This window comes from Vombatus ursinus, unplaced genomic scaffold (assembly GCF_900497805.2).
Source record: "Vombatus ursinus unplaced genomic scaffold, bare-nosed wombat genome assembly UNPS02010788.1, whole genome shotgun sequence".
Classification (NCBI taxonomy): Eukaryota; Metazoa; Chordata; class Mammalia; order Diprotodontia; family Vombatidae; genus Vombatus; species Vombatus ursinus.
The window spans coordinates 6,025,539-6,048,075 of record NW_020950566.1 but is presented as its reverse complement, the minus strand read 5'-3'; the positions used below and the strand labels follow the sequence as shown (position 1 = coordinate 6,048,075).

Below are 22,537 nucleotides of genomic sequence, written 5' to 3'. Positions count from 1 at the left end.
AAACTATAATGCTTGTTTTTATTTAAAAGAAATTCTTACAGATGTTGTCAGGATTAATATAAACCCAAAAGAGTAAAGTGGCTTTTTATCTTCAGAGCAAAGGTTCTCATCCCAATGTTTATTGTTGTTCTTACTTCATAATTAACTGTGAGAGACAAGATGGCAGAGAAAACAGTGACTCCAAGGGACACTTTAAATTTTCCAACACAGTATGCAAAAGGAGAAAGGGTCTGGAACTCAGAGAGAAGTAGGGGAAAGGAGATAGTTTGAAGAAACCTACCTGCTTTCTTTCTCTCTGATACCCAGAATACTCTGGCATGGTAAATTGGGGTTACACCCTAAGCTTTGTAATCACAGGGGCTCTATACTGCTTCAAATTCTGGAATTCATACGTGCCAGAGTCTCTATAAGAGTTGACTCCCCAGCTTCATCTACTTTGGGCTACATGGAGCTACCTTCATTACAAGAGGCAAAAGCCCAGAAAGAAATTTTTACTTTTGGTGGGGAGATGGACACATGAGGGTGGGGTAGAGATCATTTAAATGTACTTCTAGGTAAACCAACCAAACAAACTAAAGGTGGTTGTTAGGGAAGGGAGTTATAAATACCCTCTGCCTGTTATAATAATCTTGTTAGCCTCACAGTACCATTTAAATGGAGAGTCTAGGTCGCACAGTGGATAGAGTACCAGGCCTGGAGTCAGGAGGACCTGAATTCAAATCTGGGCTCAGACACTTACTAGCTGTGTGACCCTGGGCAAATTATTTAACCTTGTTTGCCTCAGTTTCCTCATCTGTAAAAGGAGCTGAAGAAGGCAATGACAAGCCATTCCAGTATCTTTGTCAAGAAAATCTCAAATGGGGACACAAAGAATCAGATAGGACTTAAATGACTCAACAACAATCATTTAAATATTGCCTGGGAAGGGGTATGTGCTTGGAGAAATAAAGCTAACTAATTTGAACAGGATCTTTCTAGTGGAGTCCAAGCTTTCTGGCAAATGATGCTATGTGTCCTTCCATCTTTTCTCCCAATCCCCCCACACTTGATTTATTTATTTATTTTTGGGTGAGGCAGTTGGTGTTAAGTGATTTGCCCAGGGTCACACAGCTAGTAAGTGTCAAGTGTCTGGTCTGAGGTTGGTTTGAACTCAGGTCCTCCTTACTCCAGGCCCCATGCTCTATCCACTGTGCCACCTAGCTGCCCCACCCTGACACTTTAATACAAAGGAAGATAGGTTTAAAATGAATATCAATATCACTGCATGGAAAGAAATCATAAAAGGGCAACATGCTGGCTGACAGAAGAGTATTTGTATACTAGAATATAAGTTCCTTGAGGACAGGGAACATGTATTGTTCTGCACAAGGTACTTAACATGATCATTACACAGTAAGTGCTCAATAAAAGCATCTTGAATGAATTGAATGAATGAATGAACATGCTTCTTCTTCTTCTTCTTCTTTTTTTTTTTTTGCTGTCCCAGCTCCACTGGCCAGAGTCTGGTGCTAAGGTCAACATTTCAGGTTTGATACCAGTCCTAGCTGGTTGGCTCTTCATAAAATCATATGACAATCCATCATTTCAATCTTAGAACCCTATTAAAAGAAACACTGAAGATTCAATAATGCTTGTTGAGCAACCCCAGATTTAAGTAGAAATCATAGATAAAACTTGTACTTTGAATAAATGACAATTATTTCACAATCTCACTACTGGATATAAACTCTAAGTAAGTCAAAGGCAGAAACAAAATTCCAAATACTTCTTTGTGGTAGCAAAGGACTAGGTACAAAGTGAATGTCCATTGATGGGGGAAGGAATGATGAAGCTACAGTATATGTATGTAGGGATGGGGGGAGAGAACAAATATTTATTAAGCACCTACTGTGTGCCAGGCACTGTGTAAGCATTTTACAGATATCTCATTTGATCTTTACAATAGGTAGATGCTATTATTGTCATTATTTTTACAGTTGAGGAAACTGTGGCAGGGAGCAATTATGTGCCTAGCCACACAGCTTGTAAGTGTCTGAGGCTGTATTTGAACTCATCCCCTGACTCTAGGGCTAGGATTTTATACCCCGTGCCACCTATCTGCCTTATAAAATTAAGGAGTAAGAAATTATGAATATGAGGAATTTAGAAAATATAGAAAGATTCATATGAACCGATGCACAATAAAATGAGCAGAACCAAGAGAACTGTGCGCACAATAATTGCAAAAATATAAATGAAAGGATCAGCAAATTAAAAACTAACTAAGTCATTCCCCAATTGATAAATGGTCAAAGGATACGAATGGGCAGTTTTCAGATGAAGAAATTAGAGCTCTCTGTAGTCATATGAAAAAAAATGCTCCAAATCACTACTGATTAGAGAAATACAAATCAAAACAACTCTGAGGTACCACATCACACATGGGGAATAGCTGAACAAGTTTGTGGTATATGAATGTAATGGAATACTATTGTGCTATAAGAAATGATGAGCAGGTGGACTTCAGAAAAACCTGGAAAGACTTATATGAACTGATACGGAGTGAAATAAGCAGGACCAAGAGAACATTGTACACAGTAACAATCACATTTTGTGATGACTAACTTTGATAGACTTAGCTCTTCTCAGCAATGCAAGGATCTAAGACAACTCCAAAAAATTCATGATGGAAAATGCTGTCCACATCCAGAAAAAGAACTTTGGAGTCTGAATGCAAATCAAGGCATATTATTTGCTCTTTTGTTTTGTTTTATTCTTTCTCATGGTTCCTCCCATTGGTTTTAATTCTTCTTTACAACATGACTAATATGAAAATGTTTAATATGAATGTATATGTAGAGCCTATATTAGATTGCACACTGTCTTGAGAGGGAGGGGGAGAAAATTTAAAGCTCAAAAGCTTATGAAAGTGTTGAATGTTGAAAACTAAAAATAAAATAATTAATTAAAAAGAAAAAAGAAAAAAACCAGCTAAGATCTTAGACAATAGAAAATAAAACACGTCTCCCTTCTTGTGGAAAGGAGAGAAAGAATCATTTACTCTTATGAGACAATATTGTATATATGAGATATATTTACATTATATCATGTGCTTTATTGTTTTTGTCATAAAGTAGGGTTCATTCGGGGGAAGAGGAATTCAAATAATTGAGATGTGATGATAGAAATAAAACATTTTTAAAAAGACAAACCCACCCAGACACACTCAGAGTAAACAAAGGAACTAAATTAAAGGGTTGAGAATAAGCTACCCCATGTAAAGAGGCTAACTTTGACACTGACCATAAATTAGAAAACCGTTGCTGAATTTTCTAGGTTTCAATAGGATAATCTATGCTAAAGAGAGTGAAGGTACACCATAAACCTTGATATCAATATAAGAAATTGATCATGATTTTTTTCCTTTTATGGAGAAATCATTAGAGATTTTTCTCTCCCTTGATATTTTTTATCAATGATTTCTGTTTAAACACACTGGATTTTTCATAAATCAAATAGACATAAAAGTGTTAGAAATATCTGCATCTTAACCCAGTAATGTAGTTTGTGTGTTTTTATTTCTCAATCCCATTCTCACTTTATGTTTTTACCTTGATTTATTCTAGGAAGCAGAATGTGCATATACCCTCTTTGTGGTTGCCGTCTTTTGGATCACAGAAGCTTTACCTCTGTCTGTAACAGCTTTGCTTCCTGGCTTAATGTTCCCTTTGTTTGGAATCATGCCTTCTAAGCAGGTAAGTTCTTATGTAAATTCTCCCTCCCCATCTCCAATTATGTTGTTATTTCATATGCCATATATTCAGTAATCATGGAATATCAGCTGGAAGGGACCTTGGAGTTTGTTGTCTCTATCCACTGTAGCAAATCTACAGAGTCATATGGTGATGCTAAAAGCAATAGGCTTTTATCATAGATTTATAGTGAGTCACACTTGGTAGTTCATAAGTCTCCAAATACAAACCCTGAGGGTGGTCACAGGTCATGAAGCATAACCAATGTCAAGGTCATTGAAGGGTAAATGGGATTGGGGAAGAAGGAGGACCTAGGAAACATTTTGGGATATAAGCAGGGAGGTTGCCAGAACCTCTGGCTATGGCAGGAGGAAGAAGAGATGTCAGCAATGGTCCTGAGAGAGGCTCACCTCTGGGCTTGGCACAACTGGATTGTACAAAACTCCTGTAAGTTTGGTGTATGTATGCCTGGGTTATTTCCTTCACACATTTGCCGGTCCTCAGGCCAGCAGGATGAGGGGTTTTGTAGTGAAACATGGGATCTTATTTAGATTTATCTTACTGAATTCCCCGCTCTAATGTCAAAGATAGGTAGACACCAGCTAGTAAGGTCCAATGAATAATAGTATGAGACTAGAAGTTTCCGGCCCTCCTCCTTCCCCAATCCCATTTATCCTTCATTGATCTTAATGTTGGTTATGACTTTCTAGGCTAACAAATAGCTAATAAATGCAACTAAATCACAGCTAATAAATGGAAACGCCATGGCTAGAACCAACATTTCCTTACTTTCCATCCACTGCCCTTTCTGTCATCTCCTGCTTCCTCTATTTGCTGTTAGCATTTGTAGGACATAGAATGATGGAGTTAAGAAAGAAGCTAGAATTGAATAAGAAACTAGTTCTGGCAAGTCACAGCCCTGCATAGTTACTATGTGACCTCAGGTAAATCACTTCACCTCTCTGAACCACAGTTTCCTCATCCTTGAAATGGGGATAATAGTACGTTTGTTCTACTTGCTCTCCAGGATTGCTGTCAAGAAGCAATTTGTAACCTGTAAATCCCTATATAATTATAAGCTATTAGGCAACACGATGTAGTGGCTAGATAACTAGTCTTAGAGCCAGGAACACTTAATCCAACCTCTGACACATTCTGACTAGGTAACTTTGGGCAAGTTATTTAACCTCTGCAGGCTCTAGATAACTCTCTAAGACTATAATTTGTGGAGAAGTTTCCAGCTTGCTTTGGTAGAAGGAGTCCTCTGTAATAAAGTAATCAAAGATCCCATCCCTATTCACTATTTGTTGTTGTGGAGTCGTTTTCAGTCTTGTACGATTCCTTGCGACCCAATTTTTTGGGTCAATTTTTTTTGGGTCAACTTGTCAATTTTTTGACAAGTTTTTCCTGTCAAAGATATTGGACTGGTTTGCCATTTACTTCTCCAGCTCATTTTACAGATGAGGAAACTGAGGCAAACAGGGCTAAGTGACTTGCCTAGGGTCATACAGCTAGCAAGTGTCTGAAGTCAGATTTAAACTCAGGAAGATGAGTCTTCCTGACTCCAGACCTGGCCCTCTATACACTGAGTCACCTAATTCTCCTATTATGATTACGTGAAGCATTGAAAAGTTTCCCATATGAGTCCTCAAACCACCCTATCTATTCCCCCAGCCTCACACACTGCAGCTAGATTCACTCCTCTAAAACAAAGAGGAGTGAGTTGTACCTCTGTAGCCATCTTAGTCAGCAAGGGGAAATGTGAGTCACACACTTATTTGCTGATTGACATTAGTTACTTGTCACTCCCTACAGGTCACTAAAAGGTACAGCCCCTTCTTGCATTCTGAACAAGCCATTTCTATTCAGCAGCATTTTGCCTTACACAGTGTTGGAAAAACAATTTTTTTTTCTAAATGAAGAAAAACCTTCCCCATTTTCTTCCCCAGAAACCTGCCATTTCACAAGATAAAGGCAAATTAAGTTTCACATGTACTTCTATTTTGTTCTTGCTGAGAGGAGTTTATTCATGCTGAGAGGTGTACAATTTAAGGGTACCCGTCTGAAGAAAATGGATTCAGTCTCCCATTAAAAGCATGAAATTCGTTGGTACCAGTATATATCTGTCTCCTTGCAGTCTCTGAGAGTCAACCAGGGCATGACAGCTGTCTAAACAGTGTAGCTACAGCAGGCGAGGGAGAGAGTGATCAAAGTTCAAGACGATAGTCTCTGAAATTCATTACCTTTGGAGTTCTGCCTGAACTCAGGGTTGTAATCAGCAGCCTCTCATCTCTTCTTTAGTATATCTGGACTTTTTGTTTTCTTTTGTAACAAACCCTCTCACATAGTGCTGGATGTGTGTCTTGTGGGATGGGTTGGGGAGGGGTACTTGTTTTTGAGGCTTCAATTTTACTTTAGGTGAGTATTGTACCTCCCTTCCTCTATCCATTCCCTATCCCTTGGTCATTTCTATCCTGGAACCCTTACATTCCCAGGTAGAAGGGAAAGGGATGAGAAAATGAGGTAAGTTGTATATTTGGGGGATACCTTATTAGTTTTGTTTTTTCCTTTCTTTGATCCTTACTTAGATAAGAAACCCAGGATCTATAATTCAAGAAGTTTCTCTAGTACCTCCAATTGATATATAGCTCCAAGTAGAGGGAATTTGTATATAGCAAAGGTTAACAAGGCTGGATTTGAACTCAAGTCTCCCTGACTCGGGCCTAACTCAAGGATTTCTCATTCCATTGAATATTATAATCTCTACATTAAGTTTGTTATCTGCTTCAGTTGGCTAGTACTGTCTGTGCTCCTAGTAAGGTCCTTTAGTATTCTTACATAGGCAGTCTTGGCTGAGCAACTGCAGATACTATTAAGAAGGTTTTATAGTGTTGCCATACTCAATACAATAAACACAATGTCATTTGTAGGCAGAAACATTTGCCTACAAAAGACATTACTAAATTGCAATTATCATCCTATGGTCCAGCTCTCTTATCATGAATGTATCATGAATGTAAGAAAAGATGTTTCAATGTGCCATGAGATGATACAGAAGATATTACTTGATGCCTTTGGATATATGATCCAGTTCCTCCATTTCCTTTTCATCATTTTTTGGGGCAGGGGGAGAACATATGATCTTTTAATTTTATTATTGTTGAATCATTTTAGTTATGTCTGACTCTTTGGGAACTCAGTTGGGGTTTTCTAGGCAAAGATACTGGAGTGGTTTGCTATTTTCTTCCCCAGCTCATTTTACAGATGAGGAACTGAGGCAATTGGGGTTAAGTGACTTGCTTAGAGTATCATAGCTAGTAAGTATCTGGAGAAGGATTTGAATTTGGGGCCTTTTGATTCCAGGGCCAGCACTCTATCCACTATGCTACCTAGCTACCCATCCTTTAATTTACTTGTGTTTTGTGGTTTCTTTTGTAGAGAGAATATTCAAATGGATGTGATTTAGTTCCTCCAGGCATATATTCAGTTAGTTATTGAACAAAGATTGCACATTTAGATTACCATCAATTGAATTCATCTTTATAGGTTATTTAAAAATGTGTGATTCTTAGCACTTTCAGTTCCCTTTTCTGCCATCCCACAAAAGAAGAGGTCATACAATAGTGAGGGGAATTTTGTACTTTTATTTGTTTCATGGGTCACTGTGGACCAAAGTTCATCTCCTAGCAGCCACCCTTCTGGTTCTATCTCTACCCAATTAGCTAGGCAGGTATTCAGATAACACCTCCCTATTTCTGGAATCATACTTGAAGCCTTTTCAATATGTTTGAACCTACCAGAGTTTATATTCCACTGGCCTAGACTTGAAAGAAAAGGAGTCACTTCCCTATTATGATGTAATTATAACTTGCATTTATAAAATGACTTGTCTTTTTCAAAACTTTTTTTGTACATAATATCATACATCTGAATGATTACAATGCATTGGTGAAGTACTTTTGTGGAGGTAATCTTAAAAAAAGAATTTTAAAAATATTAGAAATTTTATTTGGCACGTCAAATTTTCATTTGTCATATATTTTTCAATGTAAATGCTGGGGGTTCCTAACCTGGGATTCCAAGATTTTATAGAGTCCATGAACTTGGATGAGAAAAAAAATCACATCCTTATTTTCACCAACCTATGGTTTCCTTTGTAATCCATATATTTTATTTTATTCATTTACAAACATTATTCTGAAAAGGTTAAACCATAAGTTTAACCAGTCTGTCAAAGAGATGCATGATACATTAAAAAGGTTAAGAGCCCCTGATTTAAGCCATCATAGAAAATTGAAAAAGAACACTATCTTCTTTTACTTCTTGTACTTTCCAGAATACTTCTTTTACTTTTAGGCTAAGAAAATAAGTGCATCTGCCTATGGCTAATTTTATTTTACTGACTCAGGTTGCAATGAAAACCATATGATAAGGGATGGAATGGAAGGTAGAAGAAATTAAATTTCTCCATTATCTCTGGCACCTGATTCCTGTTAGGATCTTGGGCTATGGGCCAAGGCTTATTTGCATGGTTTAATTACCTAGAGAAATTAGTAGCAGGGCTTTTAACAGACCAAATATTTGTTTTTGGCTAGCCATTGTCTTGGGATATAATTATAACTTGCATTTCTATGCAGCTTTAGATTTTTTAAAAGTTTGTTTTAATATAATATCATCAATTTGATTCTAATAGTGGTGGGGAAGGTAGTCCAGGCAGAGCCAACTCTTGAAAAAAATTGTGAGGTAGGAATAATGTTTGTTGTCATTCCAATCAATTCTCTTCAGATTTTTCTCCCTCCTGAAACCTCACCCCAGTCTAACTCTCCCCTAGCTTCCTATCTGGTGCTCATTTTGTTGAAACTCTTATTCTCAAAGGATGGTACCCATTTTCAGGTTTATGTGGATCCCTAGATCTCTAGAGATGGAAGAACTCACTGTTCTTCACATTTTTTTTCATCATGGAACCCTTGGGAAGTGTGGGGAAACCTATGGGCCCCTTCTTAGAATCATGTTTTTAAATAAATAAAATAAAAGACATTGAATTACATAGGAAACCAATTATATTGAAATGCAGTTAGCAAAATATTGAGAAAACAAGTTCACAGACTTAAGGTTAGGAATCTCTGATGCAACCTTCTCTTCTAACCTCCCACCCATTTTACTGATAAGTAAGCTACCTTGCTAAGGTATTGGTTGATAATAGCTTAAGGTGTGATACATCCAAATAATATTTATATTTTAATAGAGAATTCTAAAACAAAAACAACTTTCAAATTTCCAAAGAATTGTTCTTGTCCTATCTCCAGTGGTAGGGTGAGAGGTAAGAAGGAGCATGGGAGAGTGGATATATTTGGGACACTGTCTCCTGCAGAGCATGCTCATAAATCACATCTATTGGTGCTGCCCAATCTGCCTACCTATGAGGTTAACTCTGATAGAAGGTGTCATAATATTACAGTTTTAAGGAATTTATCTGGGCCAAATCAGTTAGTTCATAAACATTTACTGAGTACCTACGTTGTGTTGGACACTGTGCTAAGGGCTGGGGACACAAAGACAGTCCCTGCTCTCAAGGGATTCACAATCTAATAAGGAAGACAATATGCAGACAACTCTCTCACATATACATACAAAAATACCTTAGAAATAGGGAAGGCAATAAAATTAAGGATGATGGAGAAAAGCCTCTTGTAGAAGGCTGGATTTTAGCTGTGACTTGAAAGAAACCAGGAGGTAAAACTAAGGAAGAAGAGCATTCCAGGCAAAGGGAAGAGCCACTGAAAATGTCCAGAATCTTGAGTGCCTTGTTCAAAGAACAACAGTAAGCCAGGATCACTGGATCACAGATTACAGAGAGAAGAGGTAAAAGATATAAAAAGACTGGACAAGTTGGTGGAAGGAGGTGTGGGACAGATAAGGAAACTGAGGTTAAGTCACTTAACCAAAGTCACACAGCTAGTCTCTGAAGTGGGATTTGGAACCATCTTACTAACTCCCAAACACTCTAGCTATTTTAAAGATTGGGAAATGAAGTAGCAGGAATGATTTCTCAAAAGTCGTACTAGTTGATGACAGAGGTGGAAGCCAAGTTTCTTAATTGCTAGTTTAGTATTCTTTCCTCTGTACCATATTATCTCTTTGAACAAACTCAATATTTTTAAAAATGAAAACACATACCCATTCTGCCCCAATCAAACCAAAAGATTTTGTAATTGAAGGTCAAGGTAAAGAGGTGAGTGAGAGCTTTTCTCTTGTACAATGTGATGACATTTGCAGTCTATCTAATTAAACAAAATTACTGTGAAAAGTAAAAAGAGAAAACAAAACTCTCCAACATCATACAAAATGGGATGCAAAACTCACTCTTGAACTGAGTTTTTAAATATAGCTATTGTCAAAGAAAATGATAACACTAATAATAGACTTAATTGTAATTTCAGGTGGCATCAGCTTATTTCAAAGATTTTCACCTACTGCTAATTGGAGTCATCTGTTTGGCAACATCAATAGAAAAATGGAATTTACACAAGAGAATAGCTTTAAGAATGGTGATGATGGTGGGTGTGAACCCTGCATGGTAAGTCCTCCATTTGCTATTCCCAGGTCTATATTTTGAACAGAACATTTTGTGCAAAACAAATAAGCCCATAAAGTAACGTAGAGCCGGAGAATTGTTTGTGTCACAGTATAATTCCTGACCCTTTTTCTTTCCCTCTGCTGAAATGAAACTGATATATGATACATTTGAGCTAAAAGAGAGACAACTTTTTTCCTTTCGCTGCAGTTCTAATTATAGAGGAGTTGGGATAAATGCCCACCTCTGCCTCACCTTTTCTCTCTCATTGAAAGCCATATCTGAGAAAAGTACTGAACCACAACAGACAAGATTGATATCCTTCAAATTTGTTACCAAGTAGACCTTGTTTGTTGACTGGTTATACTGTACTCATGGCAGGTATAACACTGAATGTCCCTGATCATACTCAGTTAGGCTATCATGACCAAAAGAAATGAAAGAGATCAACAGTGGTTAAGTAAGTCTTAGCTCAAAATTTCCCTTTTTTTAAAGCCAAGGTGAAAAGTGAAACACTTGGTCAACCAGGTTGCATCTGCAGAATGTGAAATAATACAGTTTTCTTCACTGAATGGGCTAATTTATTTATTTTTCCTTCATTGAATTAGCAAGTCATACACAAACACAGCCCGTACCTTGGGAAGGTCATGGTTACAAGGAAAGCAGAGCTTCTAATCTCAAATGCATAGGAGGAATACCTTTATGTTCTAAGATACTCTTTAGCCAGTCTAATTCTTTATTTGAATGTCATAAAATGGTATTGAATTTAATGCAAAAATCCATTTTAGGTTAGGATCCACTGGTGTGCTATCAATTATGAAGCAAAGTAACTTCCCTAAAATAGCTCAAAGGGGATCATTTGTGGTTCATGTGTTTTATTGGTGCTCTTCAAAGGAAAAATACTTGTGTCAGCTCTGTTCCCTGAAATTTTAAAAATGGTTGTTTTTTTTTCAAATGGAAATTTTCCCCATCAAAAGGAAATACTCTTGAGGATTTCTTGTGTTGCTATGAAAATGGCAGTAGCCCAAAGGACAGGTGAAATACCACTGAGAAAAAAGGAGTTGTCACCAGTGTCCCTTTTCCTTGTCCCACCCTAACTCAGAGATGTTTTAATTGATTGCCAGGGGGAGCCCCATTAGCTACGTGGCTGAGAAGTACTTAATTGGAGGGTTTTTCTACCACCAAGAGTTTTAACTAGAGCTATTGTTCCTCTTCAATGCCATTTGCTGAAGGGTCTATTAATGGCTTGCCAGCATCGCGAGTGAAATGCACTAATATTTTTTGGCTTACATTTTCATTATGAAGTATCATTTTGTATTTCATCGTGCCAGACTGTTATGCACCAAGTGTAGTAATCAGCACATCCAAGAGGGCATGGCTACTTCATGTGCATGGATTTGTAAGCCATATAGACAATTTCCTAAGATTATGCAAGGTTGTGCTTCAAATGATTTTTTTTTTTTTTGGAACAGCCTACCTAGTGAGAGGTTAGATCTTGGCTAGGTGTGTGTGTGTGTGTGTGTGTGTGTGTGTGTGTGTGTGTGTTATTTTATTATTAAAATCTATATAGAGCATTCTAAAGAAATGTGTGTAACAATGTTTTAAAGGAAGGGGGAAAACTATTGAAAAAAGTAGAATAGGACCTTTTTGACTATCCACCATAAGGGAGAATTGGGAGAACAAGAATAACTGGAATTCACAGACAACTCCAAAATTACTTTTTGATCATAAATCCTACCCTTTTCCACTACCAAACTTTGTGCCAGAATTGTTAACAAACAACAACTGAATTGTTTTCCCGGATCCTCCCTTTTCTTGTCCATTCTCGTTAGAGGTTTTAATAAGCAGAGGAATGCCCAAGAGGTAAAGAGAAAGAATGAGAAGCAATGCAGTATGGCAGATAGAAAAGTAGATTTGGAAGCAGCTAACCAGAGTTCGGATCCCCCGACTCTGCTACTTTCTCCTGTGTGACCATGGACAAGTCTTTTAATCTCTCTGGCACTCTGTTCTTGTATCTATACAATGAGAGATCTTGGCTTGCTGGTCTTTGAGTTCACTTTCCATTTTAATTACTCTAAGTAAGGGACATTGAAGATGCCAAGGCCATCCACTGCATCGCAGGCCATCGCCAGTCGTCTTGACTTTTGTCTCACCACTGGACTTCGATGACTGTGGAAGAGAGAGTGAGGCTGATGACTGCGCAACTCTGACTCACTTAAATCCAGTTCATGAGTGAGTCAAGACACCACCCCATGATGTCATTGGTCCTCTTTGAAAAGGATGAGCAATAACAACAAGCAATGGACCAGTGTGATCAGTTTCCCCAATTCACAAGTTGAGTTCTTTGTTGTCATGGGCAGTACTAACTAGAGGTAGGGATGGTCTGTGTTCAGAGGTATTCAGATACATGTGTAATTTGATTAAACATGCCTCTCTACTTCAGATTCATGAGGCGCTGAAAAGAAATGACATTTCTGAGCTCCGCTAGAAAAGGGATCCTTGTGACATTGTGCTGTACATTGCTTTGGTTTCTGCACAGGTTTGACTGGATTCTCAGTTCCCGATTTTGAAATGCTACTTTTCAATGCACATCCAGCATTCCTTATAATGAAATAATATCTGGCTAGCCAATCCTGATGGAACAATGACAGACTAAAGGCCCTTTCATTTCAGGCTTGCACTGGGGTTCATGATCAGCACTGCCTTCTTGTCTATGTGGCTTAGCAACACCTCTACTACTGCCATGGTGATGCCCATCGTAGAGGCTGTAGCTCAGCAGGTCATCAGTGCTGAAGCAGAGATTGAGGCCATACAGATGACTGATTTCAGTGGACCTACCAACCATGGATTGGAAATTGATGGTATCAAGTTTCAATATGGCCACAGTAAGATCTAATAGGGCAAGGTACCTTAAACCCAGGAATTCTGGGGTGCATTCCCAGTTAAGCTGTCATTGGACTCTGTCACTTTAAACTTTCTACATTCACCCTCCTTATCTATACAAAAGGAATAATACTGTATTTATGTACAACAGATTCTACTGCCAATCAATGCTTTTATTTATGCCATAGAAATAATTATAATATATGTAGTTGAAAGAATATTCAATCAGGAGGCAGATTCAAATCCTGGCTCTGGCATTTACTATTAGTGGGAATCTGCAGAAGTCATTTAATGTCTTAGCCTTTGTTTCCTCTTCTCTGAGATGGGTCTATTGTTACTTTCACTACTTTAGAAACTTGTGAAGAAAGTACTTTTGTAAATTGCTATATGAAAGTAAGATCTTCTTATTCAGGATCAGGTCAACACATTTAGAATTAGATGGGACCCTAGAATTCATCTATTTGAACCTCTCATTTTACAAATGAGGATATTGAACCTCAGAGAAGTTAAGCAACTTATCCAAGGTTACACAGGTGGCAATAGCAGAGTAGGGATTGGAACTCAGGTCTTGTGACTCCAAATTCAGAATTCTTTCCATTGTACATAACTGTTTCATTCAGTATGCATTCATCAATAATTTATTAATTGCCTAGTGTGTGCAAAGCACCATGCTAGGCACTGGGGGAAATATAAAGTTTAGATAAAATATTTTCCCTGCTTTCATGAGTGTATAAGGCAAGAAAGTAAGGAAACTAAAATATGCATTATATGGTAAGCGCGTTAAAGAGTAGCAAAATAAAGTGCTAGATGGAGAGTAAAAGGTAAAGTTCTTACTAACTTGGGGAAGCAGGAAAGGTCACATAAAAGAAGTGGCATTAGAAGGGGCAGGTAGGTGGTGCAGTGGATAAAGCACCAGCCCTGAAGTCAGGAGGACCTGAGTTCAAATCAGCCTCAGACCAAACACTTGACACTTACTAGCTGTGTGACTCTGGGCAAGTCACTTAACCCCAATTGCCTAGAAAAAGAGAGAGAGAGAGAGAGAGAGAGAGAGAGAGAGAGAGAGAGAGAGAGAGAGAGAGAGAGAGAGACAGAGACAGAGAGACAGAGAGACAGAGAGACAGAGAGACAGAGAGACAGAGAGACAGAGAGAGAGAGACAGAGAGAGAGAGAGAGACAGAGAGACAGAGAGACAGAGAGACAGACAGAGAGAGACAGACAGAGAGAGACAGACAGAGAGAGAGAGACAGAGAGAGAGAGAGAGAGAGAAGTGGTATTAGAGTTGGGCTTTAAAGAATCAGTAAAATTCAGCAAACAAAAGGTAAAGCAGGGGCATTCCAGGCATAAGAAAGGACAATTATTAGGAACAATTGCCATTATAGGAGCAAGACAGTTTGACTCTCATCACTACTACCCATTCTTCTAATGGAATGCCCTCACTTCATCTGCAGATCTTTAACATTGTCCTTCCCTCACACTTCTTCCCCTATCCTGAGTTAAACTTACCCCAGTATTATATGTAGGGTTTTATAATCTCTTTGCATTCAGTGCAGCCATTACCATGGCTGCTTCTGAATGATGGGATGTCCTCACAAAAACATTACTTACTGACATTTGTATCTGCCTCCTCCCAAAAACCAAGGAAAATATGGAAGGAAATTTATGTTTATAGAAGTTGATTGCTTTATTAAATTGCTGGATAAAATTATTTTGTTCCTAGATAAAGTTTATTTTCATTCTCCTATCAATTCTCCTTTCTTAAGCCTCTCTACAACCCCTCCTTCCCTCACAGATGCCTGCTTTATTTAAGTTGTCTTTCTTTCAATTAATATTTGTAGAAGGTGATAATTGCTCTGAAAAAAATGACCTGAAAGAGAAAGCCACTCCAGTTTCAGGGTAAATAATAGAAATTCTTTGATTCATATTTTTCAAATCATATTTTAATAAAATTATGACCTATACCAATTTATTTTTTCAGATACAGTAATGATGCAAAGAAAAGCTCAGGCAAGATGGAGTCGGAAAAGGTACGTTAAACTTGATTCTTTTCTAAACAAGTTTGTGTGAAGTCAGTATGCTAGGTAGGCAGGTAGTTGGGTAAATCCACAGAGCAAATTGAGTTGTTTTTCTTCCCTAAGTCAGGCTGGTGTCTTGAGGCCCCATAAAGCCCTAAAAGTAAATTTAAAAAAATTTCCCAGCCAGCAACTTTTTTTTCTGCCTCAGAAAAAAGTGTCATTAGTCTTTTACACACTCAGCAGCATCATAATGACGGCAATGAGAAACTAAAAAAGAAATATAGTATTAAGTCCATGACCAGCATTTTCTTTTCCTTTTTTTTAACTGAGATTTTGCTTGTTAAGCAGTCTCAATTTAATTAAGCTTTCATTCACTTCTTTTCTGTTTTGAGGGTGGAGAGTGTTGTTAATCTTCATTGCAGGTTATAAGGCCTAATTATGAGTCTAATGATGGAAAATGTTTCTATAGTTACTAGAGAGTTTTATTTATGATATAATAGAGTATATCTAGGTTTAAAGAAGTACCTACTGTCAAATATAAAATGGAAGAATTGCTTAAAATATATTTAGATAGTGAAGAAAGGAAGAAAGAAAACCTAGGAATTTATCCCAGCAAATTCAGTTCTCAAAATAAATCAATATGCTATATATAATATAAAAATACTCCACTAGGTTTCTCAGGAAACAATATATTCTAAGACCACTGAAAAATAATATTGCATAGAAATAGAGCTGTGGTAACCATGGTATTGGAAGTAGGAGTAGGGGGGATATTAGTTTCTTCCAGACGATAATGCTTTACTATATAAGTCAATGTGATAAGGGGAAATAATTGTTGCTTATAAAAATCTTAAAGAACAGCAGTTTTTTTTCCCCTTCCGTTATAAAGAAAAGATAAACTGAAAACTTTTGTACCCAAAGTTATATAAACTGAAATTTTTTTTGAATCTAAAAGATATCTAAATATCATGAAAAAATTAACAACTACATAGATGTAAAATCATTTAACACTGAAGGGTTATATCACTTTAAAAAATGGACCTGAGATTTCATCAGCGTAGGGAGCTCCATGTGAGACACATTCTCCATCAATGCAAATTGGCACCTTCTCTGCAATTTAGTTTTAAAGAAGTGTCTTGGGCATTGAGATACCACTTACCCAATTTCAATAATTTTTATAAACTTTTTTCAGACATCTAGATGGTCTACAAAATGTTGAATTAGAAATTCTTTTCAAACAATGTTCTTATAGCTTACATTTGGCAGCTAGGGAAGGAGCTACATTTTGGAAAAGGAGAGAGCAGAAAAGGAAGATGAGTTGGAGGCTACTGCAATGGGCCAGGTATAAGCTGAGAAAATTTTGAACAAGCCTTGGGGCTGTAAGATGGGAAATGATAGAAGGATTTGGGAAACACTACAAAGGAAGAAGTGACAGAATTTAATAACCATGTGGAGCAAGAAAGGAGGAGAGGGTGAAGAGGTCTTCAAGGTTTTGAGCTAAGAATCTTTAAAATACTTTAGGAGCTCATGTAATTAGGGAGGGGTTGAAAAAATAAGGCATGCTGCATTTTGCATTAATTTGTGTGTATATGTGTGTGACTATATATGCATGTGTGTATATATGTATGTATGTACACATATACACTATATGTATATACACACTATATATAGTGTGTGTATACATGCACACATATATAGTATGTATAGTGTTTATATATGCATATGTACACTATATGTGTATGTGTATACTCACAATATGTACACACTATACAAAGATAGACACACCCATTTGGTCCTGACTTGGGATTTCTTCAATCTTTTTGGAAGTCCTGGTATAGAAAATCCCTCCATCAATGCAGACTGCTAAGTCATCTGAAACTTAGTTTTCATGACTTTCTTACTGGAACTGAGAGGTTAACATCCTCTTCTTTTTTTTTTATTACATGATTTTAATGATACTCTACCTAATGAATACATATATACATATATACATCATATACATATACATATTTAGTATACAACACATAAAATTGTATTCAACTTTATAAAAACTCACTTGAGCAAATTATGTTTTTTTGTTTTGTTTTGTTTTTTTACTGATTTTAACAAGGCTTACATGCTGGGTGAATGAACCATTCATTAGTGATGTGAGTACATGAACACATATAAGAATAAAAACATTATTCTTTATGCTGAGGTTGTGTAACTCTCTCTTTGCTTTCTTTTATCTTACATGTCAAGAAATTTTTTAGTATTAATTTTTACAAGATTTTGAGTTCCAAATTTTATACACTCCCTCCCCTCCCCTCTCCTGAAAATGGTAGGTAGTTTGATATAGTTTATACATGTGCTATCAGGTCAAAAATATTTCCATATTAGTTACAGTTGTGAAAGAAGAAACAGATCAAAAAGGAAAAAAAAACATGAGAAAGAATAAAGTAAGTGAAAAAAATATGCTTTGATCTGCATTCGGAGTCCATCAGTTCTTTATCTGGATATGGATATATTTTCCTTTGTGATTCTTTTTTACTTGTCTTGGATCATTGTATTGCTGAGAAGATCTGAATCATATATAGTTGATCATCACACAATGCTGCTGATACTGTGTACAATGTTTTCCTAGTTCTGCTCATTTCACTTTGCATCAATTCATACATCTCTTTCCAGGATTTTCTGAAATCTGTCTGCTCATGATTTCTTATTGTGCAATAGTATTCCATTATATTCATATACCACAGCTTATTCAGTCATTCACCATTTGATGGGCATCCCCTCAGTTTCCAATATTTTGCCACAACAAAAAGGGCTGCTTATAAATATTTTTGCACATGTAGGCCCTTTTCCCTTTTTTCATGATCTAGTAGTGATATTGCTGGATCAAAGGGTATGCAAGTTTGAGCATAGTTCCAAATTGCTCTCCAGAATGGCTGGATCAGTTCACAATTCCACCAACAGTGCATGCATGTCCCAATTGTGTTACATCCTCTCCAACATTTATTGGTTTCCTTTTTTGTCATAGTAGCCAACCTAATGGGAGTGAGGTGGTATCTCAGTTATTTTAATTTGCATTTCTCTGATCAAAAGTGATTTAGAGTACTTCTTCATATGCCTATGGATAGCTTTGATTTCTTCATCTGAAAACTGCCTCTTCACATAGTTTGACCATTTATCAATTGGGGGAATGACTTGTATTCTTATAAATTTGACTTAGTTCTCTATATATTTCAGAAATAAGGCTTTTATCAGAGACACTTGCTGTACAGATTATTTCCCAGCTTTCTTGGTTGCATTGGTTTTGTTTGTGCAAAAGTTTTTTAATTTAATATAATCAAAATTATCTATTTTACACTTTGTAATGTTCTCTATCTCTTGGTTGGTCATGAATTCTTCCTCTACCCATAGATCTGACAGGTAGACTATTCCTCACTTTTATGGTATCACCCTTATGTTTAAATCATTCCCTCAAATTCTCCTTATAACCATGCCCTCTATGTATATTCCTTCTAGCTGTACTATTAGTGATGCAATTTTTAAGAATTACAAGTATCTTCTTCCCACGTAGGGATGTAAATAGTTTAGCTCTGTTGAATCCCTTGTTTTCTTTTCCCTTTATACTCATTTATGCTTCTCTTGGATCTTCATATTGGAGGTCAATTTTTTGGTTTAATTCTGGTCTTCTCCTTATGAAACCTTCTGCTTCATTGAATAGCCATTTTCCCCTTGATGTATTATGCTTAATTTTGCTGGGTGAGTGATTCTTGATTGTGGTCCTAGCTCCTTTGCCTTCTAGAATATCATGCTCCATGACCTCTGATCCTTTAATGTTGCAGCTGCCAAGTCCTATGTAATCTTGATTGTGACTCCTTAATATTTGGATTATTTCTTTCTGGCCACCTGCATTATTTTTTCCTTGACCTGATTGTTCTTAAATTTGGCTATAATATTCCTTGGAGTTTTTATTTTGGGATCTCTTTCCTGAAGTGATCAATGGATTCTTTTAATGCCTATTTTGCCCTCTGGTTCCAGGACATCAGGGCAGTTTTTCTTGATAATTACTTGAAAGATGCTGTCGAGGTCCTCCTTATGATTATAGCTTTCAGGTAGTCCAATGATTCTGATATTGTCTCTCTTGGATCTATTTTCCAGGTTAAGTTGTTTTTCCCATTTTCTTCCATTTTTTTCATTCTTTTGAATTTGTTTGCTTTTGTACATTCTTTTATATTTGGCCAATTGTACTCTTTAAGGAGTTGTTTTCTTGAGTAGATTTTTGAATATCCTTTTTCATTTGGCCAATTCTACTTTTTTAGCAGTTTTTCAAGCTGTTAACTCTTTTTTTCATAATTCTTTTGCATTCTTATCATTTATTTTCCTAATTTTTCTTCTCTCTCTCATGATTTTTAGGCTCCTTTTTGAGCTCTTTCTGGGCTTGAGAACACTTCCAGTTTTTCTTTGGGGTTTTGCCTATAGGTGTTTTGACATTGTTCTCTTCTGAGTTTGTGTCTTGGTTTTCCCTGTCACCATAATAACTTTCTGTGGGCAGATTTTTTTGTTGTTTTTTACTCATTTTTTGGGCCTTTTTCCTTTCTTTCAAATTCGATCTCTGCTCCCCAGGTGGAAGGGGCTCAGGCTTCTTGTGCCAGTGGCTGCAGGCCCTGGCTATTTACCTGGTGTTACTCTGATGTTGCCCTGAGGCCCACAGGGAATCCTTGTGTCTGGTGCTGTACTGAGGGGGTAAGGTGGGAGGAAGGTGGTGTTGCTAGAGGCTGTAGGGGTCCAGAAGCTTACCTAGTGCTGAGCTGGTGTCTTAGTGGAGGTGTCTGTCTACTCTATTTCTCTTCCACTAGTGTGAAACATTGAATGTAATCATTTGATACTTTCATAGATCCCTGATCTCCTCTATGTGACTAGTTCCTCTAAAGGTTAAAGTTATAATCCATCTACTCAAGCCAAACACCTTTTGTCCACGGCTTTCAGTAAATCCTTTCCAAAAAGTTCAGCCATTGTGCTGGGGGATGAAGGCCCTCTAGAGCTCTTGATGGTACATAGTTACCCTTGAAATTGCAGACTGTATTAGCTTCCTTGTTCTTACTACACTTGTACTACAAGCCAACTCCTTTTTTAGATATATATCTTCCTTCCTGATGGTATCTTTTATGTTGTTTTTCCTGTTTATTTTTTTTTTGTCAACAATATGTCTATCTACTCACACCCATGTGCCTACATCTTGCCTTTTGGGCAATCTGAAACTTTAATTCCTTAGTGACTTCCATTACTCACAGTCATAAAACATTAACAGAAGAGTTGTTTTTTTTTAACCTAAGTCTATGATTTCATTGGTTTGATAAAATTCCCAGTTAGGAAACTCATTCTTCCAGTGTTCTACTCCGATGCCCTACTGTGATGTTAAGGTTGCCCAGGGTTCTTGAAGGCTATGTTAAGAGAACAAAAATTCTGACATCCTACTATACTGAAAAGTCTTCAAGTACATTCCAGATAAAAGGTCACATATGCTTTTTGAGGACTAGCCTAGGTGGGTATGAAAAGACTTTTCACCAGTAGGGCCAGACCTTGGTAATGGATTCTTTGGCCATGGAGACTTGTGAAACAAAGAAAATCACAAAATAGCTCTCAGTCCTATGTGACCATTTTCACTTCTATAATAACAGTGTCAGAATGGTGAGAAAGGGGTCAGAGGATGCTAAGAATCACCTAATTTTTAGATAGTCTGTGAAAAAATTAACTATTGATATTACTTTAAATATGTAGTCTTCGTCTAGTGTCCTAGTGAACATATTTATTAAATCAGAATCCAATTTAAAAAAAAACAAAAGGAAAATGAAACTAAATGGAAGGATGACCCACAGATTCTCCCTGGAGAAGAAAATGAAAGAAAGCTAATGTGACATTAGGCTACATCAAAAAAAGAGTAAAGCAGTAAATGAAAGAATGAATGCAAAAGTATTTATTGAGCACCTACTATGTGACAAAGGGGCAGGTAGGAGGCACAGTAGACAGAGTTCTGAGCCTGGATTCATCAAGACTCTTCTTCCTGAGTTCAAATCTGGCTTCAGACACTCACTAGCTGTGTAACCCTGTTTGTCACTTAACGGTGACACTTGTCGGTTTTTTTCATCTGTAAAATGAGCTGATGAAGGAAATGGCAAACTATTCCAGTATCTTTGCCCAGAAAACCCCAAATAGGGTCATGAAGAGTCCAGTAAACAACTGAACAACAACAACAACAACAACATTATGTGATAAACACTGTAATAGCCATTGATGATAGAAGTACAAAAGGGAATAGCTCTTTTTTTTTGGTTAATTTTTTGTTATTTTTTTTTTTTTAGGCAATTGGGGTTAAGTGACTTGCCCAAGGTCACACAGCTAGTAAGTGTCAAGTGTTTGGTCGGAGTCTGGATTTGAACTCAGGTCTTCCTGACTTCAGGGTCGGTGCTTTATCCACTGCGCCACCTAGTTGCCCCAAAAGGAAATAGCTCTTAAGAAGCTTATATTCCAATATAGTGAACAGAGAAGGAAGTTTTGTTCTGAGGAACCACAGGAATTAGTAAACAGAGCTATAGGGCAGTTAGTTGTCATACCTTTTGCAGAAGCAATCTTAGCATTGATTGGATTATGGTTCCCAGAGCAAGAGGTTGAACGTGGTGGTGGTAGAAGAAGGGAAAGGTGTGACAGATATAGATTATGTACCTTGGTGGCAGGGCAAATGGCAAGATGTCCAAGGTAGATAGTTGGATGACTATGATTCACGCTAGGTTTATGGATTAGGTGAGTTTACACTCAATCTATTTTACACTCACCTATTAGGGTTGCTCAGCCCAAGGATGCAGTTCCAAATATAGGAGAAAAAAGGACCTCTGGAGGTATAATCTGTAGGATCCTGATATAGGTGGAAAAAAGAGAAATAGCAGGGTAGATATGCCCTCAGTATGTCTGCATTTAGATTATTCTTATGAAGATTTTGTAGATACAGTAAAGTGGACGTACAGATTATTGATATCTTCTTGGATGCCATGACAACTGAGAACATAAGCTTTCTCTAAGATACTACAGGGGCAGTTAGTTGGTTCAGTAGACAGAGTGTTGGGCCTGGAGTTAGGAAGACTTATCTTCCTGAATTCAAATCTGGCTTTAGATACTTAACTAGCTGTGTGACCCTGTATAAGTCACTTAACCCTGTTTGCCTCAGTTTCTTCATCATAAAATGAATTGGAGGAGGAAATGGCCCAAATGGGGGTCACAAAGAGTCAGCCATGACTGAAAAATGACTGAACAACAATAACAATAAAAAGACCCCATATTCCTTTCTCATAGCAGAC

General features: G+C 37.2%; 1 protein-coding gene across 1 annotated transcript in view; it reads left to right on the top strand.

The window, feature by feature from the left end:
* SLC13A1 (solute carrier family 13 member 1) overlaps positions 1-22,537 on the top strand; it is an 82,796-nt gene that overhangs the window by 19,322 nt on the left and 40,937 nt on the right. The window contains 5 exon segments of the mRNA XM_027855152.1: positions 3,606-3,734; positions 10,172-10,308; positions 12,979-13,190; positions 15,024-15,081; positions 15,164-15,212. Of these exon segments, the coding sequence (XP_027710953.1) occupies positions 3,606-3,734; positions 10,172-10,308; positions 12,979-13,190; positions 15,024-15,081; positions 15,164-15,212 (585 nt within the window).